This window comes from Hippoglossus stenolepis, chromosome 18, assembly GCF_022539355.2.
Source record: "Hippoglossus stenolepis isolate QCI-W04-F060 chromosome 18, HSTE1.2, whole genome shotgun sequence".
NCBI lineage: Eukaryota > Metazoa > Chordata > Actinopteri > Pleuronectiformes > Pleuronectidae > Hippoglossus > Hippoglossus stenolepis.
In genome coordinates this window covers 10,596,684-10,619,070 of record NC_061500.1, presented here as the reverse complement: position 1 = coordinate 10,619,070, position 22,387 = coordinate 10,596,684, and the positions used below count along the sequence as shown (strand labels likewise).

Genomic DNA, 22,387 nt, shown 5'->3' with positions numbered 1-22,387 from the left:
GATATTTCAACTGTATATTTAAGTTTATAAATTGCCATACTATAAAACATGTTAATTTTGGCCCTGGTATATTTTGACAAAAGGGCAAGGTAACTTATTAACGTGTGCTCAACAAAATGCTGCAGCCACTCAGAGCTACTCTGCGCTCCAGTAAACAGCTCACAGCAGAAACCAGGAAGAAATCCAGACGCCTGAAGGCATTTATCAATACTTTAAACAGAGATGATGCACTGGTTCAAGAAGACAAAGACTGTGTTCACACGATTCACTCAGTCAAGTCAATGTAGAATTAAAAGTAACTCAAAGAGGACGAAGGAGATTTGGTACGAACACAAAGGATTAAGGAATAAAATTTGAGAGGAGAGAAAGTGACTCATAGTTTTCCTTTACTTTTCTATCTTTCACCTCCTCCAACTCAAAATGTCTCACACCGTGTTAAGCATTAAGGTGACTCTATATTTAGTTAGGCTAATGTGTGTTAATGGATACACATGAATATATAGAGCAAACGAAAATAAACCATGATGCTACAAATATCCTGTTGTACAACACACTCCTGACTTGTTAAGTCACGAGTCGTCGGCTCGTCAACAAAATGAATCGTACCTTCTCTCAGACTGCAGCGAGTCGAGTGAAGGGTTTCATTGTGCTGGTCGAGTTAACCCATGATGACGAGCTGCAGTCACAAGACATCCTCGCTCTAATTGGGGATAATGCCGCCTCCTCTCAGACAGCTCTCATGATATTCCACAAGCTGTTTGTGTGCTTCTGCAGCTCAAATCGGTTTCCCCAGATACCGCTGCCCCGCTCGCCCCCTGCCTTTTCAACTTTTGACCTGTTTTCATAAACTCAGGGAGGAGCTTTTTTGGGGGGATTTTGATTCAGGATGAACTCAGATACAGATTCTGAATTCAATATCAAAGTAAAGTTCTCTGTGTCACACGCTGAAATATAACTGCTTTTATTTTCTGCCAACACGTTATCAAAGTGAAAGGAGAAGTGGTTATTTGCATACTGAGTGGTGTGAGGTATGATTTGCCTCAGCTGCATATATGCACAATCTGATCATGGTATTTCTGGATACAGGAATGGGACGTGGAGGTCTGAAATTGGGGTCACTGTGACTCCAGCAACAATATGACCTCATATTTCTGTAATGTGAGCCGTGGAGAACTTGCAGGCTCCGGTCTGTGTGTGTTCACGATCACTTACTGAAACTATCTGCACATCTGACATTTAAAAAACAAAAAAATCCACAATTTATGGTGTTGACTTGCAAAACAAATAATGCCCTGCGTGTTCTCCAAAAGCTGAGCATCAATTCTGTTTATAATGGATTTGTGTGTATTTTTTAAATGTTTATTTGTATAGGGATGGATAAAGCATCTCCACCCTGAAATCAGTTTTTTAGGGGACAAGTTAAGTCTTAGATTCTTACCAATATTCTAGGTATACTTCAGAAATACTCTGTTTATAAAGAGATTAAATATTTAAAAACCAAATTAAACAGCAATAAAGTGCTACTCTACCAATACTGTGCCTTGTTGTGCACCATCACAGAGTCAATTTAATATTCATATCACAAAAACATAACAAAGATTATATAATTCTTCTGACAAAACGGTCCACATTGTTTAATAAGGTGAAGATTTACCTTAAAAAACAATTGTTTTATTATCCACAGCTCTTTGGATCAAGTAGGCCTATGTGAATATATACACTGACAAATGAAACTGTTGGAAAAGAAAAATATAACCCAGCACCCTTCAAGTAGATTTGTTATTAGCAATAATTGTGTACTGTAGTAGATTTACTACATGTGAAGAAGAAGCAGCATGAGAAAAGGGAACCTGTGTGTTAATAAGTGCCAAACTACTGGTGAATTAGTTACGAGCAAGACCTCACCATAGAATGAGGTATGAGTCAGAAAGACTTCATTTAAAGTTACAGGGATATTCTATTAGTAGGTCAAGTAAGTAAAATTAGTACAATTAAAACAACTGTAGTTGTGTGTTTTGTTACATATGAACAAACCATATTTATTAGTGGTATTAAGGGAGAAAGACAAATCCTGTGGTACTTCCTAATAAGGCCCGAACTCAGCAAAGATTGCAATTCATATACGACAACTTCAGTACTAAGTATTAAAAGGAACTAATGACAAATTCTTTGTTAATGACTTAGTGGTTTGAATATGACCATGCAGAATACAAAGGTGCTTTATAATGACTCATAGAGACAATATTTGACTAATATGTATGCTATTAAGCAATCAGTTAATGGATTATAAGTGAACCTGTTACTGAATTTGAATATTTATGGGTTTTGTTTTCCATTGAGATCAAAATGCAGAAGTTGCACCAGACAACTATGGTGGCCGGGCCGCAGATAAGCAGCAGATGTGGATGGAAGATGAATTCAAACATTCAAACAGAAAACTAGTAATTTCAAACCCCCACCCCAAGAGCAGTCAGTCATGAAAGTAGTCGGGACCCTCTCACCTACTCGCCGACTTCTCTTTATTCTAGCAACAGATCTCTCCGAGTATCCCTACCCGATGTTTAACAGACCTTTTCCTTGTCTGTTTGTTTGGGTGGTGTCTGTTTCACTTACTATTTCCAAGTGCGGCTGCAGCATAGTCACGAGAACAGTGACTATAAATATAAACTCGACTTGTCTTGAACGCCAGCCACCCCCAAGGTGATTCCAGACTTCTCATTTTCCCTCCTAACTACCTCTTAACCTCGCTGTGATCTTATCTTAATGCTTCACAGTGGTGTTACAACCAAGACATCAAGGCTTCTACTGATTATGTGAGGTGTATTTTTAGAGTGAAATGGACGGTAATAAAATTTTCCTTGGGGTGGGAGTATAAGTAAAACCTCTGCCTTCATTCTGTTCCATCTGTTTCTTGTTCTTTCTTTGGGCATGTTGGTCCAAATCAGAAAAACGGAGACAGGAATCCAAAGCTTTGGTCGTTTCATCAGGTATGTCATAGTTTGGACATTTTTGAAAACATAATGGGATAAACATGAATTGTTCTGAATCTATCCATCACACATTTAGGGAGTGTCTCAATTCAGGGGTGGCCTCCTTCAAAGGCTGCATGATGTCCTTCCATGCCCAAGAAACAAAGTCTCCAACTGGTGGATCCTTCTCTGGCCAACTGATCCCAGGATTCATTGCGGAAATGGCGTCAGCGAGCGACAAGATGTCCAACGCTTAAGTGTCACGTTGCAAATCAACCGAACACTTAACAATACACATGTTAGACCTGTCCTGTCACATTCACTTCAACTTTCTAACACTTCCTACAGTCGACAAACACACAAACACACACTCACACACACCAGCAGCTTCACATTAACCCTGTTCTTCTTTGATGCCAGTTTTCACATCTCAATTAAAGATTAAAATAAATAAAAGCATATAAATAAATGCACTAATCTTCAAAGCTTTGTCAAGCTAGGACAATTAGAATTTTGCCTAAACCCGCTAACCTTCTCTCTTCAATGAGCCTGCTTCAAAAGACGAACCAAAAGACACAAGCTAATGGGCGACAAGACCTTGCGCAGCATCCTTTTTCCCCCCTTGCTCTTGGATTTGCTGTATATGCAGGTAGAACACACATGAACTCAGTAGTCATTCAACAGAATAAAATCCCTGGCGATGCCTGAATTAAGCGAGGAAACAAAACCAGCACTAAAAGGCAGAGAGAGCAGGATGAGGTAAGAGAGTAAATAGATGGAGGACACAATGTGGACAAGACAAGCAGAAGGGAGGAGGGGAGTGGGTGATAGATAATGAGTCAGTGAAAGAGGGCAGAGAGAGGGAAATAAAGCAGGAGGGAAGAGGAGAGGACTTGAGAGCAAGTCTTGGAAATGTCTGTGTTGGTTTTTAAAGTAGATGGACCATTAACACCATTAGGTCTCGCACATGACCTAACTAGCTAATGATGAACTTTTCTGAGTCGTGAGGATATGAATTTACAAATACAATCTTAAAAGTGGAAGTGTTTGGTTAGTTTTCATGGTCCAGGAAAAAACAGGGAACTAGGATTTAGCTCACAGAGAAGACGTGATTTATTGTCTTGGCTGCCCCATGGGCTAAAACTATGCTTCATCATGTTTGAAATCAAGCCTGCGCCTTACGTTCAAGGCCGGGAGGCAGCCATACGGGCGGCTTACATTTTTTTCCCATGAGTTAGTGAGCTCGAGTCAATTTCACTTTAGCTCATTTTACACATTGTATAAAAGTCTTAATGTGCAATGTGCCGAAAACAGAGGAACTCAATTGTACATCATTGCTCATGTGTAATAGAAGCATAATGTCTAAAAATAGAAAAAAGAGCATGCCGCTGTTCCGAGAGATAAACGACATGCATGTCATTGACCATCCTGCTTTGCCACGTAGATCTCTCCACACTTAAATGCTCGCAGCATGATAAATCCCTCTGATGTAGGTTGCTAAAGGCTTTTATTCATACATCACGCTCTGGTCAGTTATTACACGTGTTGCTGAAGATCAAAAGGAGCATTTCAGATGCCCTCTTTCATAAATATCAAGCTGTTCAAAAGGCTACTCGTCGTATTCATGTCAGTTAAGAGCCAGGGAACTTAAGGAGCCGGAGGCCGCAAATAAGCAAATGGCGAGGATTATCACATTTCCTATATTTCGGTGGAATTCCAGCTGTGCTTCTGTCCCACAGGAGAGAAAAATAACTAAAATGTCCAATGGAAGGAAAATCTGTGAAAAAAGGCCTAGGGGTTCAGAAACATAATCATACATGCTTGACGGACTCTGGAGTCCCAAAATAGGAGGATTTTTAAAGCCAAACTGGGGCATGGAGGGAAGCGACCCTTGGCCTTATTTCCTGCATTCAGTGAATAGTTTAATGTGGAAACATACAGTTCAGAAGCTGTACTCACATATGCATTATCATAAAGTATGTCACCATTTGAATTTCAATATATTATACAATTAAACCTTAAAGGGTGTGGATCTGTTTACAAGCAGCCACCACTGATATAATGAATAATGTAGAGGCAAAATGATTATCTTGCACATGCATTCATATGCAACTGGTGTGTACAAAAACATACCCCCCCCGCCCCTGTTTAACAGTTAATAAAGGAAGTAACACCTCCTCATGGCACCTGCTAAATAACTGGTGACTCATGCAGGGTGTTGCCAACTGAGTGCAACAGAAACAATGAGGGGATCAGGTGAGAAAAGAGAAACCCTCCATAGTGCTATTTCTAAAATACACCCCTAGAAAAATTAATACTGAGAAATAATGACCTCACTTTGCAAAAACTAATGATATTCTGATAGTCTAAATCGCTCAAGGTTGAAATCTCTGAAATGAAAGGCGAAAGTACAGAGAACACACACACACACACACACACACACACACACACACACACACACACACACACACACACACACACACACACACACACACACACACACACACACACACACACACACACACACACACACACACACACCGTCACCCAGAGACAACCATGTGAACTCTGTCCCACGGTTACCATGGAAATGAGAGCCCCATCCCAGGGGAGCAGCTGTGCTGCGTGTTCTCCAAAAGCTGAAGATGCACCCTATGAACTCTGTCATCTTAGTTTCCCCAAACCCCTCCCTCGCCTCTCAATTTCAAGGTGCCATCTTTCATCTTTATCTCCTTCCTTCCCTTTCCACCTTTCCCATTTCTCCATTTAATTTCCTGTGTCCTAGTTGATAATAAGTAAGACATTACATTAAAGAGCATCAAAGCCTCCCTCTCCTTCACTCTATACTCTAATATTAATGGTTATTGTGTCCACCACCAGGCCACTTGCCAAATCTACCCTCAACCCCATTAAATCCAGCTCAACTCAATTAATATTCCTGTTTAATTTGGTATATTTTGTTGGACCAAGGATTTTCTTGTCTTCCTCTGTGCCTCTCTTTTCTTCCCAGTACTCCGTGTTGGGGCTATAAGATGGCTGGCAGGATGTCCAAGTGATGTACCCAATCAGTCTGTATTAACCTTGTTATTCAGTCTCCTTTACGCACCGACTTATCCCATTGATTTCCTAAAAGAACATGTGAGGTCAGATAAGTCTCAGCACTACTTCCTGTTAACATGGCCCCATGGGAAAACATGGTCAGAGCAAAGAGACAGAAACAAAGTTTATCAAACTTGTTGTCCTTTTATTTAAATGAGTATTCTCACCTCCTGAGTTTCACATTAAAATAACCACTTTGGGTTAAAACGTACTTAAAACCCTGTATCTGCTTTTGTCTGTATGTTTTCCCATTTCTCCTAATTTGCAATAGATAATTTCCTACACGAAGCAGACGATCTGATCCCTCAACAGCTTCCCAATAAGAAACACTGCTCCAGGTGTTTTTATGAAAAGCAGGAATCTAGATTTTCTTGTTCATTTTCCCAAACTTTAAATTGTGTGATGAAATTAATGGTAGATTTTGCAATAAAATGTGTCAGCAACAATTTTTTTTTACAATAAAAATCTGCGATTAAACATTTAAAAAGTGTACTACATACTAAATCTTCCTTAACTTAAAGTGCATTATCAAGACAAATGCCCTCTAAATCTCTTAAGTGTTCATTATGCAGCCATATCACGATTAAGTGTTGTTTTTAGTCCAGGCCTCTCTCTGTGGAGTTTGTATGTTCTCCATGGTCTGAGTGGGTTTTTACCTCAGGGGCGATCCATAAATGATAAACAGGATAACTGAGGGAATGGAAAAACATCATTGAATCATTATTATTGACAGGCATGTGTGAACAGCATTTGTATGAGCTCATCATATGTTTTGTATTTAGGGCAACACTTATTCTGTCGTCAGATATAATTGTCCGTGGAGAGAAAGTACAATATTTGCCTGTAATGTCGACCATTACGGAGGCAACACTGTATTTATCTCAAATTAAAAACATATTTTACATTGCATTATGTAACCCTCAGACAAACAAATTTCATTAAAATAGGAGCTAAAAAAGAGGGAATAGGAAAATACAACTCAATATCTAAAAATAAAGAGGAAGAAGGATACAGAAGGTAAACAGAATACAAGTCCTTGGTCTGAAAATGAATTTATAACCTAGGTACAATAAATAAATAGAAGGCCTTAAACTAAAATCAATAACCAGGGTTTCTTGCATATGTCTGTGTAAAACTGTTACTCTAAACTTGCTTGGGGATGTGATTGTTATCTGACTCAGCAGTAACAGCTAATTTGTTTTCTTGAGCAGTTTTAAACCACATTATTATCCACTAACTTAAATAATTTACGACAACCAGTGGGACAGTTTATTTCCTGCATTCCTGCAATCACAGGTCATACATAAAAAAAACCTCAAACATGTTTTGTCTACAGCCAACGTGTATAACTTGATATGATAATGACCCTGATATGTCATAATATTATTAAAGTGCTATTAGAGTGTCTGGTCCATCTTAATATACATTAGCCACAGTTTGACATGTATTGTCCAGAACAATCTGCAGTTTGATGATTTAAGGGCTTTTATTGCTTTGTGTAATACCAATATCTTGTTAAGGGGCCGCAACATATAGACGATCAATCTCTGATCGGCCTCATCATATGCACCGCTACGCACCAGCCTCTGTTGCCCTCAATTTCACTGAGGGAAGAGTGATGACACGGTAATAGTCATTTATCTGTCGGACCCCTCCATTGTTATGAGGCCGAATGAGAAAGCGGGTCCATAAATCTAAGAAAAGAATAAGACGAGGTGTCAGGTGAACACTGGGAGCAGAAAGGTGCATCTTTTAACCCCATCATGGAAACAATGGTTTGAAAAGAGAACTGAGGAGAGGGATAACAAGGTTTAGATAGAAAGTTTTTATTTAGGTGTAGATGCAAGTTTTTCACTCACCATTATTAAAGTGTATGAAATCAGTTGCACATAACAATATTGCTTATCAGGGTTTTGGAGGTTCAGTATTTCTCAGGAAAACTTTGAAGACCTCGACTGCATTTTATCAGCTCATTAATATTTCAGCTTCAAACTGGGAGCTGGCGAAGGAACCGTCCAGTACGTATCTATGTTTGTGTTCATGCTCCGGCCCTCACATTTCAACCAAACTCAAATTTAAGAATGCCACGCCATGCTGCGACTCCCATAAGACTCCGGGACTATTGGAAGAATCAAAATGCACGATTCATTCGCTCAAACAAACCAAGGCAAAAACAAGCTAGAGAGAGAAAGCGAGGGAGGGAGGGAGAAAAGGAGAGAGAGGAGGGGTCACATCCAAAGATGCAAAGGCATTATTGATAGAAGCCGAGGGTAAAGAGAGAAAATGTCATTGACGTAACTTGCCCCGTGACGCCGGGCAGCTGAAGACAATGTGACCACTGAGAAAGGCTGGAAAAGGCCTTCATAGAAGGAGCGGAGAGGGGTGTGTGTGTGTGTGTGTGTGTGGTAGTGGTGGAGGGGTTATTGGGTGCAAGTGCGTGTGCGTATGTGCGCGTGCACGAGAGAAGATGCATCTATCTTTTGTTTGTTTTTTGTCTTTGGTCGTTGCGTGTGCATGCGAGTGTGAGAACAAGGGATTTTGATCTGTAGGACATTGTTTTTTCCCAGGTTATAGCAGGTTATAAATAAACGTCTCATTTGTTCAGGCTTGAGAGAATAGAAGGAGGAGAGGAGGAGGAGTTTTCTACCTTTATTCTTGTAAATGTGTAAAACTTCTGTCAGGATTCATTCAGACACAAGCGACCGTTTGCACTCTCACTTTTTGTGTATCAACAGGCACCAACGCAGACTCCACAGCCCGGCATCTAACTCCCTCCTTTTAAGAAGAGGATAACCTCACTATTCCCTTAATGAGGCAAAAGAGAGAAGCAATTTTCCCCAGTGTGCGCCCTGTTGTGTTTTTTCCCCTCTGGTCCCTGTGCTTGGCTCTTACATGGTTTAGAGTATGTCTTCTTAATGGCCATCTCCCTAGTGTTCTTTCCCCCCCTCAGTCTCCCTGTTCCTCCCCACTATACGACTCCCCTGACATGTGGATTGCTGAATAACGCCGCTGGCACGCAGCCTGAGCAGAAAACGGACAAAACAAAAGCACCGAGCGGAATGTAAACAATCAGTTCATCAATCAATATACTGTACAGAACCCTTGTTTTTTTGAGAGATTACAAGAGCAATCACATTAAAAGGAAGGATAACTGGATGGAGTTACAGTAGAGACAGAAAATAAAGTGGAAAGCAAGCTAACACAGAGAAAGATGTGGAAAAAGTTAAATGAATGAAAATAAAGCACGATACCAACCCCTCGTATCAGCGCCTGTCATAAAGATACCCAGTGACAAATAAGCCTTTATTGCTTTTTCCTATCATTCCTCTCATCTCTCCGTCTTCTTTCTATCCCCTCTCCGTGAGGACCAGACCCCTTCCTGTCTCCCAGCAGCACAACAATATCAACATCTCAAACTGGCTGAAAACATAAATACCCCTTCTCCTAAACCCAAAGTAAAGCAGCATAAAAAAATACATGATTACTCATAAAAACATGAAGTACTCTATAGATTAGAAATTCACTTAAGGTGTAGAACAACCCCTACCTGGCAAGAGGAAGCAGTTCCAGGTTACAATCCAGCAAAGGCAGATGAAGACACACCACACATCCCCATTCAAGTGGCCTACTTCCTCTGTCAAACTGGTGTGTGTTGGGCTGGTGTGTGTGTGAGTGTGTGTGAGTGTGTGTGTGTGATTCTGTCAGTATGGGCTAGGTCAACTGAAGAGTGCCGAGACGGAGCGAGGGAGGAGGAGAGAAAGAAAGGGGAAGAGAGCAAATGCCCATGAGGCTAAGAAGGTGGACTCCCAAGCTGCACAAACAAGTGAGGAGGAAGGAGGGAGAGGGCAGAAGGGAGAGAGAGAGAGAGAGAGAGAGAGAGAGAGAGAGAGAGAGAGAGAGAGAGGGAGGAGATAGAGATAATGACAAGAGACAAATGAGCAGCGAGAGCTCGGAGAGAAGCATATGTGTGCGTGTGCGTCCACCAAACATACTGATCTATACAATGTCCCCATGTGATTGCAGATGTGTGTCTGCAAATATCATCCTACATGTGTGTGTACACATATTCATCTGTGCCTTTCACGACAACCCCCTCCCCTCCATTTGTCCGCGAGAACATTAAGCACTGCAGCCAGGTCCCACAGGATGCACAAGGCACACAATGGACACATATCCATTGTAAACACACACGCACACCGAGAGCATGTACTTAGAACACACCTACATGTATCTGTCACACAACACAGCCACTGGTTAATAATATATGAAACAGGAACTTTGGCAGATTGTAAAAAGGTCCATGTTGTGTGGCTCAGATTTAAATCAAAACCTATAGATCTGATCTGTAAACCTAAACCAAGGACTTTGTGTATATAATTCTACACACAAAAGGAAGTCACATAAACCTTTGTATATTCCCCGGCTGTGATTGACCCGCAGCGATAATTTCATTAGTTCTTATTGTTACTGTCGAGCTCATAATAGGTATTATATAGAAATGTTTTCACTCTAAAGTTGCTCTGAGTCACAGCCTGCCACAATATCCTTGAAGTGGATGACATCAGTGCAGCATTTCTAATCAAGCAATGCCACAACCACGCAGAATCCAGGGAGGACTCGGTGAACCCTGCAAGTGAGCTGAGAATTGTTAGCCCGCTTTTCCTCTGAAGCCCGGCTATAATGGCGACTTCTGCCTGCAGCAGCATGTGCTTGATTGTTATTCCATAAAGGCAATTACGTTTTTCTGAGGTGGTCAAGTCGTAGACAACCAATAAAACTTCGAACCAACACATGGGACTGAGTGAAATCTACTGAGTCAATGCTTGGGATCACATGGCTGCTCCTTTCGTAATTCTGCCGCTTGAGCAGAGCAAAGTGTCAAGACAAGACACAGTAAGTGGGTTTCTTTCACCAAAACTGGAGTTAAGGAAATGTACATCAAAAAATACAGCTGGAAGAAAAAAGATTAATAAATAAATATAAATAGATAAGACAAATCTGACCAAGTATTCAGAGTCAACTTCAAACACAAAGGCACATTTTGGTTGGAAGAACTGAGGTTAAACCATAGATCGTATACAAAGATGGACGGCATGTCTCCACCCCTCCCACTATCCAGAAATGAAGCCAAAACATCCCAAATATGAACGCTGCCATTGAGCCTCGACCAATCATGATTCAGTCTCAGCTGTCAATCATGACGTTTCACCTCATTTTTATATATCAAATAAAAAAATTGAAACCAATATGAGTGTGATAAAAATTTACCTTAAAATGACAGAAACCATCTTTAAATTTATTTGACATGTAGTTTGTCTTTTTAGTCTGTTCCATCTCCCATCCACCAACATGAAGGTGTAGGAATTTATGACCTTTATTGCAGACAGCTGCGATTAAGATGCTTTGGCTTCCCTTTTGGGAAGCCGTCATGCCGTCGGCAACTTACAACTTTAACAGAAAAATAAAGGTCGCTACATGTGATACAAGCTTCCAAATTTACTAGAAGTCTTACACATAGAATCATAAATCATGTTTTCGTCATTGATTAACAAGTGGACCTGTTGTACGCTCTGCCTCTTCCACTCATTCACACACATTCGCTCTCTGTTCTCTCAAGAGCCTCTCGGTGCTACTCAGGAGAAAGGCTTTTGTATCTCTTGAGCGAGCAACATTTGACGTTGAGAGGGAGAAGACACACACACCTGCTGTCTCTCTCTGCGCGGCTCCTCGGGTCAACGACTACACATCACCGACAAAACCCCCAAGAGGTAAAACGTCTGACACAAACGCAATGGTTCCCCGAGCAGCAGACAACACTTCAATGCTAGTTACTTCAAAAACATGAACTTGAAGGAGACACACTGATGCACACTCAACAGCCAACAGTTGTAGAGCCCCTAGTAATAAATGTGAATCAATTCTATGTATAGCTGCAGTAAGCACAAGGCAGTAAAGGATGGTAGTGAAATCCCCTGCCTCGGGAACACTTAACCAAAGAATGAATCACACATGCGCTATTTGTACGATTTCTCCAGCACTCCTGTCTAAATGTGTGCCTTTACTTTAAAAAGAAAGTGTTAATGAGGAGGACAACTATCGAATAAACACTAAACTATAAAATCTTGAGAAAAGTGTAAGCCACAAATCACTAAACCTCCCCCACCAATATCAAAGAAAATAGTTCAAATGTTGAATTGAAAATCCCCAGTTACATAAATGTGAGTAACGTATAAATAGTTGTGACTTCACCTCCAGCAGCATTTGCAGGACGGTTGCGACTGCGGCATGCACACACACACACACACCAACTCAGACACACACCAACTCAGACACACAACCTGTACACGGGCAAATCCGGACACAGTTACACATTTAGATCATGTTTAAAAAAGCATAAAAAACACAATAATCCTAATCTCCACCACAGGGGCAGCAGAAGAAGTCTCCAAAAAGAGCTCCCAGTTTGACCTTCACCGCAGTAGTAGAGAAAGATAGTGTACATTACCTTAGACACAGGCATCTGGACGAGAAGTGTGTTTTCTCGAGTATGTGAAGTGGGTTATTGCTGGTGTGTGTGTGTGTGTGCGCGTCCCAGAGTGCAACAAAGAGTGGCACAGTTCCTCCACTCATACACACATACACATATAAAGAGCACGTGTGCAGCGTGAACAGATACAAGCTGCTAATCCAATGTGACCAAATGTGATAATTTTTTTCGTCCTCTCCCCTCTGTTCGTTTTTCAGGATGTGTTTTCTCCTCCTTGCTCTGTTTTCTTGTCTGTTGTTGTTGCTGCAGTCCCAGTTTGCTCCCCAAGCTTGATAATAACGTGCGTGCCTACGTGTGCGCGATAGACAGTGAGAGGGGGAGTGAGAGAGAGCAGGGGGGGGGGGTGTAAAAACGGGATTTGATGAAGGAGGGGGATGAAAAATAAAGGACGACTGGAATCGGGGAGAGACGGAGGTGTGAGGGTGAAAGGGGGAATTGCAAAAATGTCAAATGTGTTAAAAACGTGGAGCGAGCGACGGTTATGAAAAGATCACACACAACTAACTCTCAGGAGAGCAAAGCCGTCAGTGTCCTTCAGTCTCCCTCTCTCGCCATCGCTCCCTCTCTTTCTCCCTCTGCGTGCTATTTTTAGAAGTTGCTGTGTCGTAAATCAAAGTACTGAATCAAAACCTATCAAAGAGCAGGATGTAAAGGGCCATGTCTTTCACACCTTATAAAATACACACAGACAGACACGCGCACACACACACACACGCACGCACACTCACCCTGTCTGTTACAATGAGCATGTGTCTGCATCAGACCTGAAGGGAGCTATGTAAGCTATTCATGAGGCCTTATCTAATCATGTCATGTGCTAATATATAATGGGCTTTTTCAAATAGCTATTTTAAACATCGTCAATTGCCCCTCGCGCAGACCACTGTCTCCCACAGCGCCTCCAGCTGAAGGTATTCTCGGGGAAACATTTTCAATAAAGTAATAATTGACATTTAAAAAGTAGAATATCAACTAACGGTAAACTAGATTTTCCGCTATCCACTTGTTTCATACGTTTTCTCGCACTTTGCTCTTGTTCGGCTCCCTCCTGTTAATTGGTAGCAGAATGTTTTCCACTTCTCCGTCTCACTGCTAATCATCGAGTACGCAATGATCATGTAGTAATGAAAAATGTACTTGTGCCACGTTATTTGCGATTATGCCGGCTCCGCTGCATGCTCAGTGGGGCAAACATCACTTTTCTGGGTAAAGAATGTACGTATATAAAATGGAGAGTGAATGGATTTCATGCTCTACTGTGCCTCCTTAGGACTGAGTCCACGAGGCTCTTATCCATACTCGCTGCTGCGCCGATGCATAATTGCCATTATATAACACAGTTATGAATAGTTAAAGGTGAGCTAAAATAAAGCCAAACACCACTCCATCAAAGGGAAATCATTAATGTTTAAGGAGAAACAAGGGAATGAATTGTACAGTACAGGCCACAATGAATAACATCCCAGAGCTGTGTGAGTCAGCGTACATTCGTGTGTGTGTGTCTGACAGAGAGAGTACATAGTAGAGAGAAACAAAGACAGTGATAAGGGCAGAGAGAGAGAGAGAGAGAGAGAGAGAGAGAGAGAGAGAGAGAAGGTAAAAGTCTGAATATTTGCATTTGAAGGCTACAAAAAAGAATTCAAATGAACTCTTAGATAAAAGGTAAAGAAGAGAAAGTTAAGTCTGTTTCCACTGGTCAAAAAACCCACTAAAATCCACTAACTTGTGGATTTGTCTGCAATGGGAATGGATACAATCAACATTCATTCTCGGGACAAATGTCTCCGCAGTGAACTCTGGATTTTAAACAGCTCCAGCTCCGATCAGCAATGGAAACATGACACGCGCATGAACGTAGCCCCTCTCCTGCATGGAGCTTCCAGCAATTATGCCTAAATAGCAACAAACATTTGTGTTCTTATTGGTTTTGACATCTGGGGAATGACGTGCAGCAGTGACTTCTTTCATCGTATCGTGCAAGATGCAACAATGACAGTGAGGTTTCAGATGTGATGGTTTCTGGCACTTCCCTGACGTCGATCATGACTCAACAAGGGGAAAAAAACAGACAGGCAAACTCCTCTTTAAATAAGAAACCTTAATACTAAACTAAAGGAGGTATTAGGAGGAGGGTGGGAGAAGAGATTAGGGGAGAGAAGATTTGGGCTCTGGTTAAAAGGGAAAAATGATGAGTTGTGATCTTTTGCAACCTTTGTCTCAAAAGACAATCTCTTACGAGCCAACTTCTCTGCACCCATTAAATCCTTTTAGAAACATAAAACACATTTTCGTCATAACTCCCCTGTCATGGGACTGTTTTAAATGTTTCAGCATGGCTTCCACATGTTGGCTCCATGAGAACCACTTCAAAATCTAAATATCACACTTCAAAAGGTAACGCATACCAAAAATGGCAAGCGAGTGGGCTGTTTGTGTGTGTGTGTGTGTGCACGCACGGGTGTGAGAGGAGAAGGGACGAGCAAAGACGTGACAAATGGAATTCATCCGTGTCTAATTAGAGACAATGAAGGGGAAAGTGTGTGTCTGTTGCAGAGAAGAGAAACGAGGCCAAGAGAAATGTTCATCACGCGCTTGTACAGATGTCGCCTGAATTATACTTTACAATTACATCCTTCACTTTGTCGACGCTGAGTCCAGTCGACACACGGAACAGTTTCACTCAGTTCTTTGTATCATTAACAGTGTAAATATTCGTATTCATTACGTCTATAATCCCCCAGTGAAGGTGAGATGACAGGTGTGTAGCAGCCTCATCTCTCTCTCATAGCCTCACTGGACCATCCAGTGAAAACAAAATGTCAAAAAATCCCCCAGCTTACAGCCTGCTAGCTTTCTCCTCACATTGTTCAGTCACTCAGTGTCGTCCTTCCTTCTCCTGCCAACCCCAGGCTCGGATCCCAACTACTGCATCTGCCACTGTCTTAACATGCTGTCCAACCCCGGGCGACCACTTTTAAAATGCTTCCTTTACTGTCGCTGCTGCCTTCCTAACAATTCCCTCTCTCTGCCAAAATGACCATGAGCTATGTTCGATCACTCTACATCGTTGTATATTGAATGTCTTGCTTTCATTATTTTGTTTTTACTGTAGATTGGCAGCTTGTACTCTGTTGCAAATAAAATGTGGGGAAATAAATAAATAAAAATATATCAGATGTCAATTGGACTCTGCAGCTCTCCTCAGTTTTGCAGAGCTTTGTATGGGGCTTCAGCTCATTGCTTGGTTTAATGTTTCAGTTCACTCTCACTGCTGTAAGCTACCTGCTAATCACCAAACACCAGACAGCTAAAAAGCCAGATATCACCCTCCATGTCTTTATTATATTTCACACAATTCCACTGACCAACAGGTGGCAGTAATAAATATGAGTGTAAACATGGCTGGATTTTAAATACTAGCAAATTCTCTAGGAGGAAGCAAATGATTAAACAAACAAAAAACAACACCATTAGTCAACGGTCATTAGTCCCCTCACAAAAACAGGTCAATCTCAGATAGGTGTACTAGTTTAACACCTACTCAGACTAAACATTCCCAAACTGGAGAAAATCGATAATCTTCAATATAACTGTGAGATTTCACGCAGGGAAAAAACATTTGCATTATTGAACATCGACTCAGAAAACTGCTAATTTATGAAGAGCTGAGACACAGTCCTGGGAAACAGAGGGTGGTGACACATCCTGACAAGAGGATGCTGTAAAGCAATCCTCAAATGAAAACCTTTAGAGTCAAAATGGAGGAAAATATTTATTTTTCTAATTTACTCTAAAATGAAGCTGAGCAATCAACTTCACGTCATTTTGTGTTGCTGCTTTAAATGCAGTGTGTCACTGTAGTGAGACACGCTGCTCCATAGATGCATATTCTCTGACACACTTCCTTTCTGTCCAGAGCTTCATGTATCATGGATGGAGAGCATGCCGCAGTGGAAGGACATGGACTAGTGGGGAAGACAGAGGAGAGGACAGAGCTTTCTTTCTTTCTTTCTTTCTTTCATTTCTTTCTTTCTTTCATTTCTTCATGAATAAACAGTTTGACACGTCGAGCGACAGAGTGGGACAGAGAGGGGGTGAGAGAGGGTCCTTGTCACACTGCGTCACTGCTCTCTCCAACATAAATGCTGTATTATAACCAGTTCGAACAGATTCTCATAAATGTGAAATGAGGCAGCCAGAGTAAGAGGACAGAGCGAGCTGCGACCAAAACCCCAACAGATACACTTTGTCCATTAGCAGCAGCCATCTTGTTTTCATTGCTCGTGTGAGCCTATTCTCTCGTGTGGGAAATGAATGCGATTTTACTGGCCACAGTTCTTCTGCCTCAAAGAGGGAGTGCCAGCATTGCTCATCAACTGTTAACTGTCCATGATAAAGTGTGGCTGTTGTTTTCAAAATGGTCAGTCCTGCATAAATTCCCATTTGAGGCTTTCTGTGTGTGTGTGTGTGTGTGTGTGTGTGTGTGTGTGTGTGTGTGTGTGTGTGTGTGTGTGTGTGTGTGTGTGTGTGTGTGTGTGTGTGTGTGTGTGTGTGTGTGTGTGTGTGTGTGTGTGTGTGTGTGTGTGTGTGTGTGTGTGTGTGTGTGATGGAAGCCGAACAAATTTATTTTTCCAGCAGCTTAGTGGGTAATGCTGTCCAGACAAGAATGTGCCGGAAGCTTTGCAAGGAAGGAGACCTTTAATAGCTATTGAACACCAGACCACGAGGCTAAGTGTTTGTTGGTGAACGGAAATATGGAAACAAATAAAACTTAAAATCAAGTTTATATACTGGGAATGTTGGGGTCCTAATTTAGGATCTTAGGTCCTAATTGTGCGGTTGCTACCAGAATGTTTTTCTAACTTTCCTGCTTTTACTTTGAAGGCCAACCCAGCTGAAGGTATGGCCACAATGTCCTTCCCTTCCAATGAATTTGCCAAGCACGCAACCACTGACAAATTGTGATGCCACAGTTTGGCATTGTGTGATGTAAAATAAATGGAGTGATCACATTCTGCGTGGAATTGATGCCACGGTTTGTATTTGTAGTAGTTTAGGGTAATTTTGGAAAAGCTGACGCATTCAGCAATTTAAGTGGTCCAGATTTGTCACAAACAGATGATCTGCCTTTCTGAACAGGAGACACACTCTTAAACATTATAATACATTCATCTGAATTATTAGATTTGGGGTCAAATGTTTCTGAAACACCCAAAAACAAAAGTAATGTTTTTCTCCAGCCCTAACAGACAAACACTGGCCTCTGTGTATTTGCAGATCGTCCAGGATCATCTCCTGTTAAATCACCAAAAAGTGTAACTTCAGCTGATGATCAGCCAATTTTCTCTCAATTATCTGACAAGCTCATCCCCATAACCACCTCCCATCCAGGTCATAGACCACTTTGTCATTCTTTAGCTTCACTTTAACCTATTCAAAGTTATTTCTGTCAGAGCCTCGAGACAGAGGCCTCGTTTATTCAAGATGAGTCACCATAAATATTTGCTCCGAGTCATCTGTTTACCATCTGCCGTCTTTAAACGAAGCTCCACAAAAAGCTGAAACTGGCAAAACCTCATCGTGCTCCGCTCTCGGAGGGACCGGAGAATTATATAATCGCCCAGTGGAAAGGGTTCACGTCCAGATTTTTCCAAACGGAAGCGAACAAAGTGTTTTGTGGATCGGAGGAAGCCAGGCTGCTGCTGACATCAACACTGTGGCGGCGTAACCACATTTGCTCTGAAAACATGAATGAAATTAACTAACAGAGTAGAATGAACAGATGTGATCCCTACAATGTGTGTGTGTGTGTGTGTGTGTGTGTGTGTGTGTGTGTGTGTGTGTGTGTCTATTCTGCTCTCACAGCACACTTGAACATAGCTTTTGAGTATAAAGTGCCAGCTTCAGCCAAGTGTGGATTTACTCAGCTTTGTGCATGAGAGGACAAATGCAGTTTCTGACACAAAGGATATGTGTGATTCCACAAGCAATTTTCTAAAGCTCTTTTGCTGCAGTTTTTACTCACTGACAGGAATAAACACTGTCCATCGATGGTACACCGCATTAGGTTTACACAGTGAGTTCTAGTGTTGACTCAGCAGTAACAAACAGGCCGAAATGGAGTTATTAAGGTAAAGGCTTTTTTTTTTTAGAGATAAGAGGACAATTTGCAAAATATAAATATAAAAGTTTATATTAAATGGGACGTTGCAGCTGATCGTCATCCTCTTGAGAGGGATTTAGGTTTTAAACTTCTTTTTATGTTATCTAATGGAAGAAACTGGCCCACATGTGTCTTTACATGCCAACATGAAATTACCCAAAGGGTCACATACAACAGAAAGGATACCACAATGGCATTCCTTTTATATCTCTTCCTCTTCGTTCTTGACAATGATTTGCATGTAATTAAACACATTTGGAGTTGACTGAATACAAACTATTTGCCTCTAAGGTATTCGGCTGAAATGCAATCAAAAGTGAACCAAATTGTCTAGATGTAAAAATGTTATGATTAAGCATGAAATTCCTTTGCCTTCAGGGCAACAATTAGATTTGCATTTGATAAAGAGATAAGCATAAAAGCCTCTAATGACTACAATTAAGAAGGTATACAAATGAAAGACATGCATTTAGGATTTCAGTAAAAATGTATCATCAGCTCTCGTAGGAATACTAATGTGTTATCCTCTCTACAGGAAAATGTGTGATTTTGATTCTGCAGACAGTTCAAACGTTTCATCTGGAGGCTGGAACGCCTGGTGGCATTTATTACCGCAGTTATTAAATAACTGACGGTGTTAAAGCTGGCCCCTTTCTGAACCCCTCGGCGGCTCCATAGCATTGATGAGATCCACATACGGAGGTGGTCACATTCAGAGGAGGTCTGGGATGCATGTGGACACATTCTTTTTACGTCGTGTGTGCACAAATGCATCCTTGAAGGAGCCGCATCATATTCAGCTGATGCCTCTGACCCGCAACAGATTAACAATAAATCCAAAGTATTTCTGTTTTGTGGCAGCCACCACAATATTAATGCACATTGATTTTCAATAAAAAAAAAAAAAAATTCAAAAGGGTAAAATCTTATTTCATTGCGCACAGCATATTGATTTGCTCGACCTCTCCTGACATCAACACAAAGGTATTGACAAAGGACCTATCTGTTGAGTCGGACTGGCAAAAAACTACATTATTTGGCTTCACACACAGAAATGATGTACAAATTTATTTACATGTAGAGCGGGGATGTGAGACCAGATCAAATGTTGTCAGGCGACACCTGTGGAAATGAAAGCGGTGTAAACTGATGCACTTGGAGCTGAGCACTCTAGAGGAATTTCAGCCAAGACACGTTTTGATCTGATCTCACTCACTTGCCAAGGTGGTCTGGGACGCACAAATCCTTTGTATGTTATATGCTAATGCGTCCTGATGTGTCCCTGAGAAGGACCTTAAAAGACAAATGAATGCAGGAAGTGGGGGTTGTTTTATTGACAGCATGGCAACGCTCCAAAAAATGGAATTGAAGCTTAACACCTCATATCCATTAAGGAAGATTCAGTCCAAAGAAATCTAGACAACAGCTATCAACATGATATAAGGTTTTGAGGAATCTTTAGTTGAAGCGAAGAAGGGAATAACACGTTGAAGACAAATGGACACACGTGTAAGCGGCAACGAGTGGTTGTCCACTTGTGTTTGTATTCCCAAGGCGCATGTTAATTCAAGATGTAAACAGGGTCGATAAGAGGCATCACCCCGGTTTGCACAACAAAAGGTTTGTTTGGCTTTAAAAACTGAAGCTTTAGGAAGTGTAATTAGCTACTAATAACAAAAAACGATAAGGGATTATAACAGTTTTTTTACCATGTCCTAATTGATCAATGGAGTTTGATTTGGTCGGCTGTGTTTGTGTAAATGGTGTTGACTTAACGTGACTTAACGTGACCCAACGTGACTCAACCTGCCTGGCCAGCTGCTTTGTTATTGAACGTATTGAGCATTTCAGTGCATGTGATGTGGTCATTCAGTCGGCTGGGTGCACATAATTGACCCAGGATCATGGGAGAAAACAGCCAATAAAAGCATCACGTACAAAAGATATTCTTTGGAAGATTATCCATCATGTTCCAAACCCAAGTCTGAATGTTGAATCTGTTGAATTCTTGAGAAAATTAAGATAATTGAGGATATTTTGAGGTCATTTTCCCTTCTGGGTAATCAAGGCTTCATCCCAAATCTTTTCAGATGAACCATGTGGGTAAAAATACTCTCTCTCTCACACACACACACACACACACACACACACACACACACACACACACACACACACACACACACACACACACACACACACACACACACACACACACACACACACACACACACACACACACACACACACACACACACACACGAATACACACACACAATCAGAGAGAGAGGATGGGATGAAAGACTGTCGGCTTTTCTTCCCCTCTCTCTCTCTCGCCCTCTTTCATGTGCTGATGAAATGAAGCCCTAATGTACAACAGGTGTGCCATCTACACACTACGCTATTTATTCCTTTTAATCACCTCTCAGCCAATCTCAAGCAAATTGGGTTGAACATCTTTTAAACTGATGAAGTAAATGGGTTGTCTGGTGCTCATCAAAAATGAAAGAAGTACAGAAAGAAGAAACCCGAAATCTTGGATTTACCGCTGATTACTTTTGAGATATCGTGTTCCCAATAATGGATGAACAACCTGAAAACCTAATGCCTCCAGCCACTAGCTGTTGTAAGTGTGGAGCAACAAAAAGCATCATGAATGAAAGAAGAAAGGAAAGGTAATTGTATCAAGGAAATAAGGCTAATCAAAAAAACAGCAAACCTCTGATTAAATGATGCTCCAAGGACGTTAACGGTTGTTTTCATCCGAAGATTTGCAAGAATGCCACATATTAACACATCTTTTACAAAAGTAGAAATCATTTTGAATTAGATTTCCTCAGGTAGCGCTCGAATTGATCAAAATGGGCCACGGTGATCTGCACAGCTCCCTCGGCAGTCAGCCTCCTAATCAGTGCGGTCAAAGCCCAGTGAGCACTTGAATATCAGTTACAGCTCATCTTAAACAGCCCCCTGCACCACCATCGTGCTACACTGAGCTGTAAAGGTGTAATGACTTTATCTAGCAGTGATTACATTTGGTTTCGATTCTTTCAGAAGCAATTCATTGCATCTTAAAATGTCATATTCTGTGTATTATTGGATTCAATCAAACTCATTTCAGTGCTTCCGAGAGCAACAGGAAAACAAAGGGGAATTGTAAGAAGAAAATCGAATATGTTCGAATTAATATTTGTATATTGGAGGGATCAAATGAGAATGTGTGTTCACCCAACCGCTGCTGTAGACTCCTGTTTAAGCCTCTGCATTTTGGCAAACTCTATCTTGGTCTTTTTTTTTAAACCAGAAGCAACCATATTTGGAGGAGTGGGGGGTGATTCTGAAAGAGAGCTTGATGACACAGTACACCCACCTGCACCTGCACCCATCAAAAGGTATTAACTGTCAATCACACAGACCAAAAGCTACAATGCATACTGTGCTTTATGACTAGAAACCCCCTCTACTGGTCATTTGAGAAACTACAGATTTCAGAATGCACTTCCGCATTGGCTTCACTTTCCGGACCAGGAGTCTGCGTCCATTTTTATATACAGTCTAAAGTAAAGACCAAAAACAGAGCTAGAAGAAGAGTGAGTAGCTGACTGGGCTTAT

General features: G+C 41.2%; 1 protein-coding gene across 6 annotated transcripts in view; it reads right to left on the bottom strand.

Moving 5' to 3' along the window:
* rgs3a (regulator of G protein signaling 3a) overlaps positions 1-22,387 on the bottom strand; it is a 145,384-nt gene that overhangs the window by 38,169 nt on the left and 84,828 nt on the right. Inside the window, exon 1 of one of the 6 annotated variants that reach the window (XM_035141582.2) lies at positions 12,574-12,909. The exons of 4 other annotated variants lie outside the window; for them this stretch is intronic. In XM_035141582.2, coding sequence (XP_034997473.1) covers positions 12,574-12,588 — 15 coding nt within the window. In that variant the 5' untranslated portion in view covers positions 12,589-12,909. Of the gene's footprint in view, positions 1-9,615; positions 9,890-12,573; positions 12,910-22,387 lie in introns of those variants that run through there. One more of the 6 variants, XM_035141583.2, reaches the window with a different exon arrangement.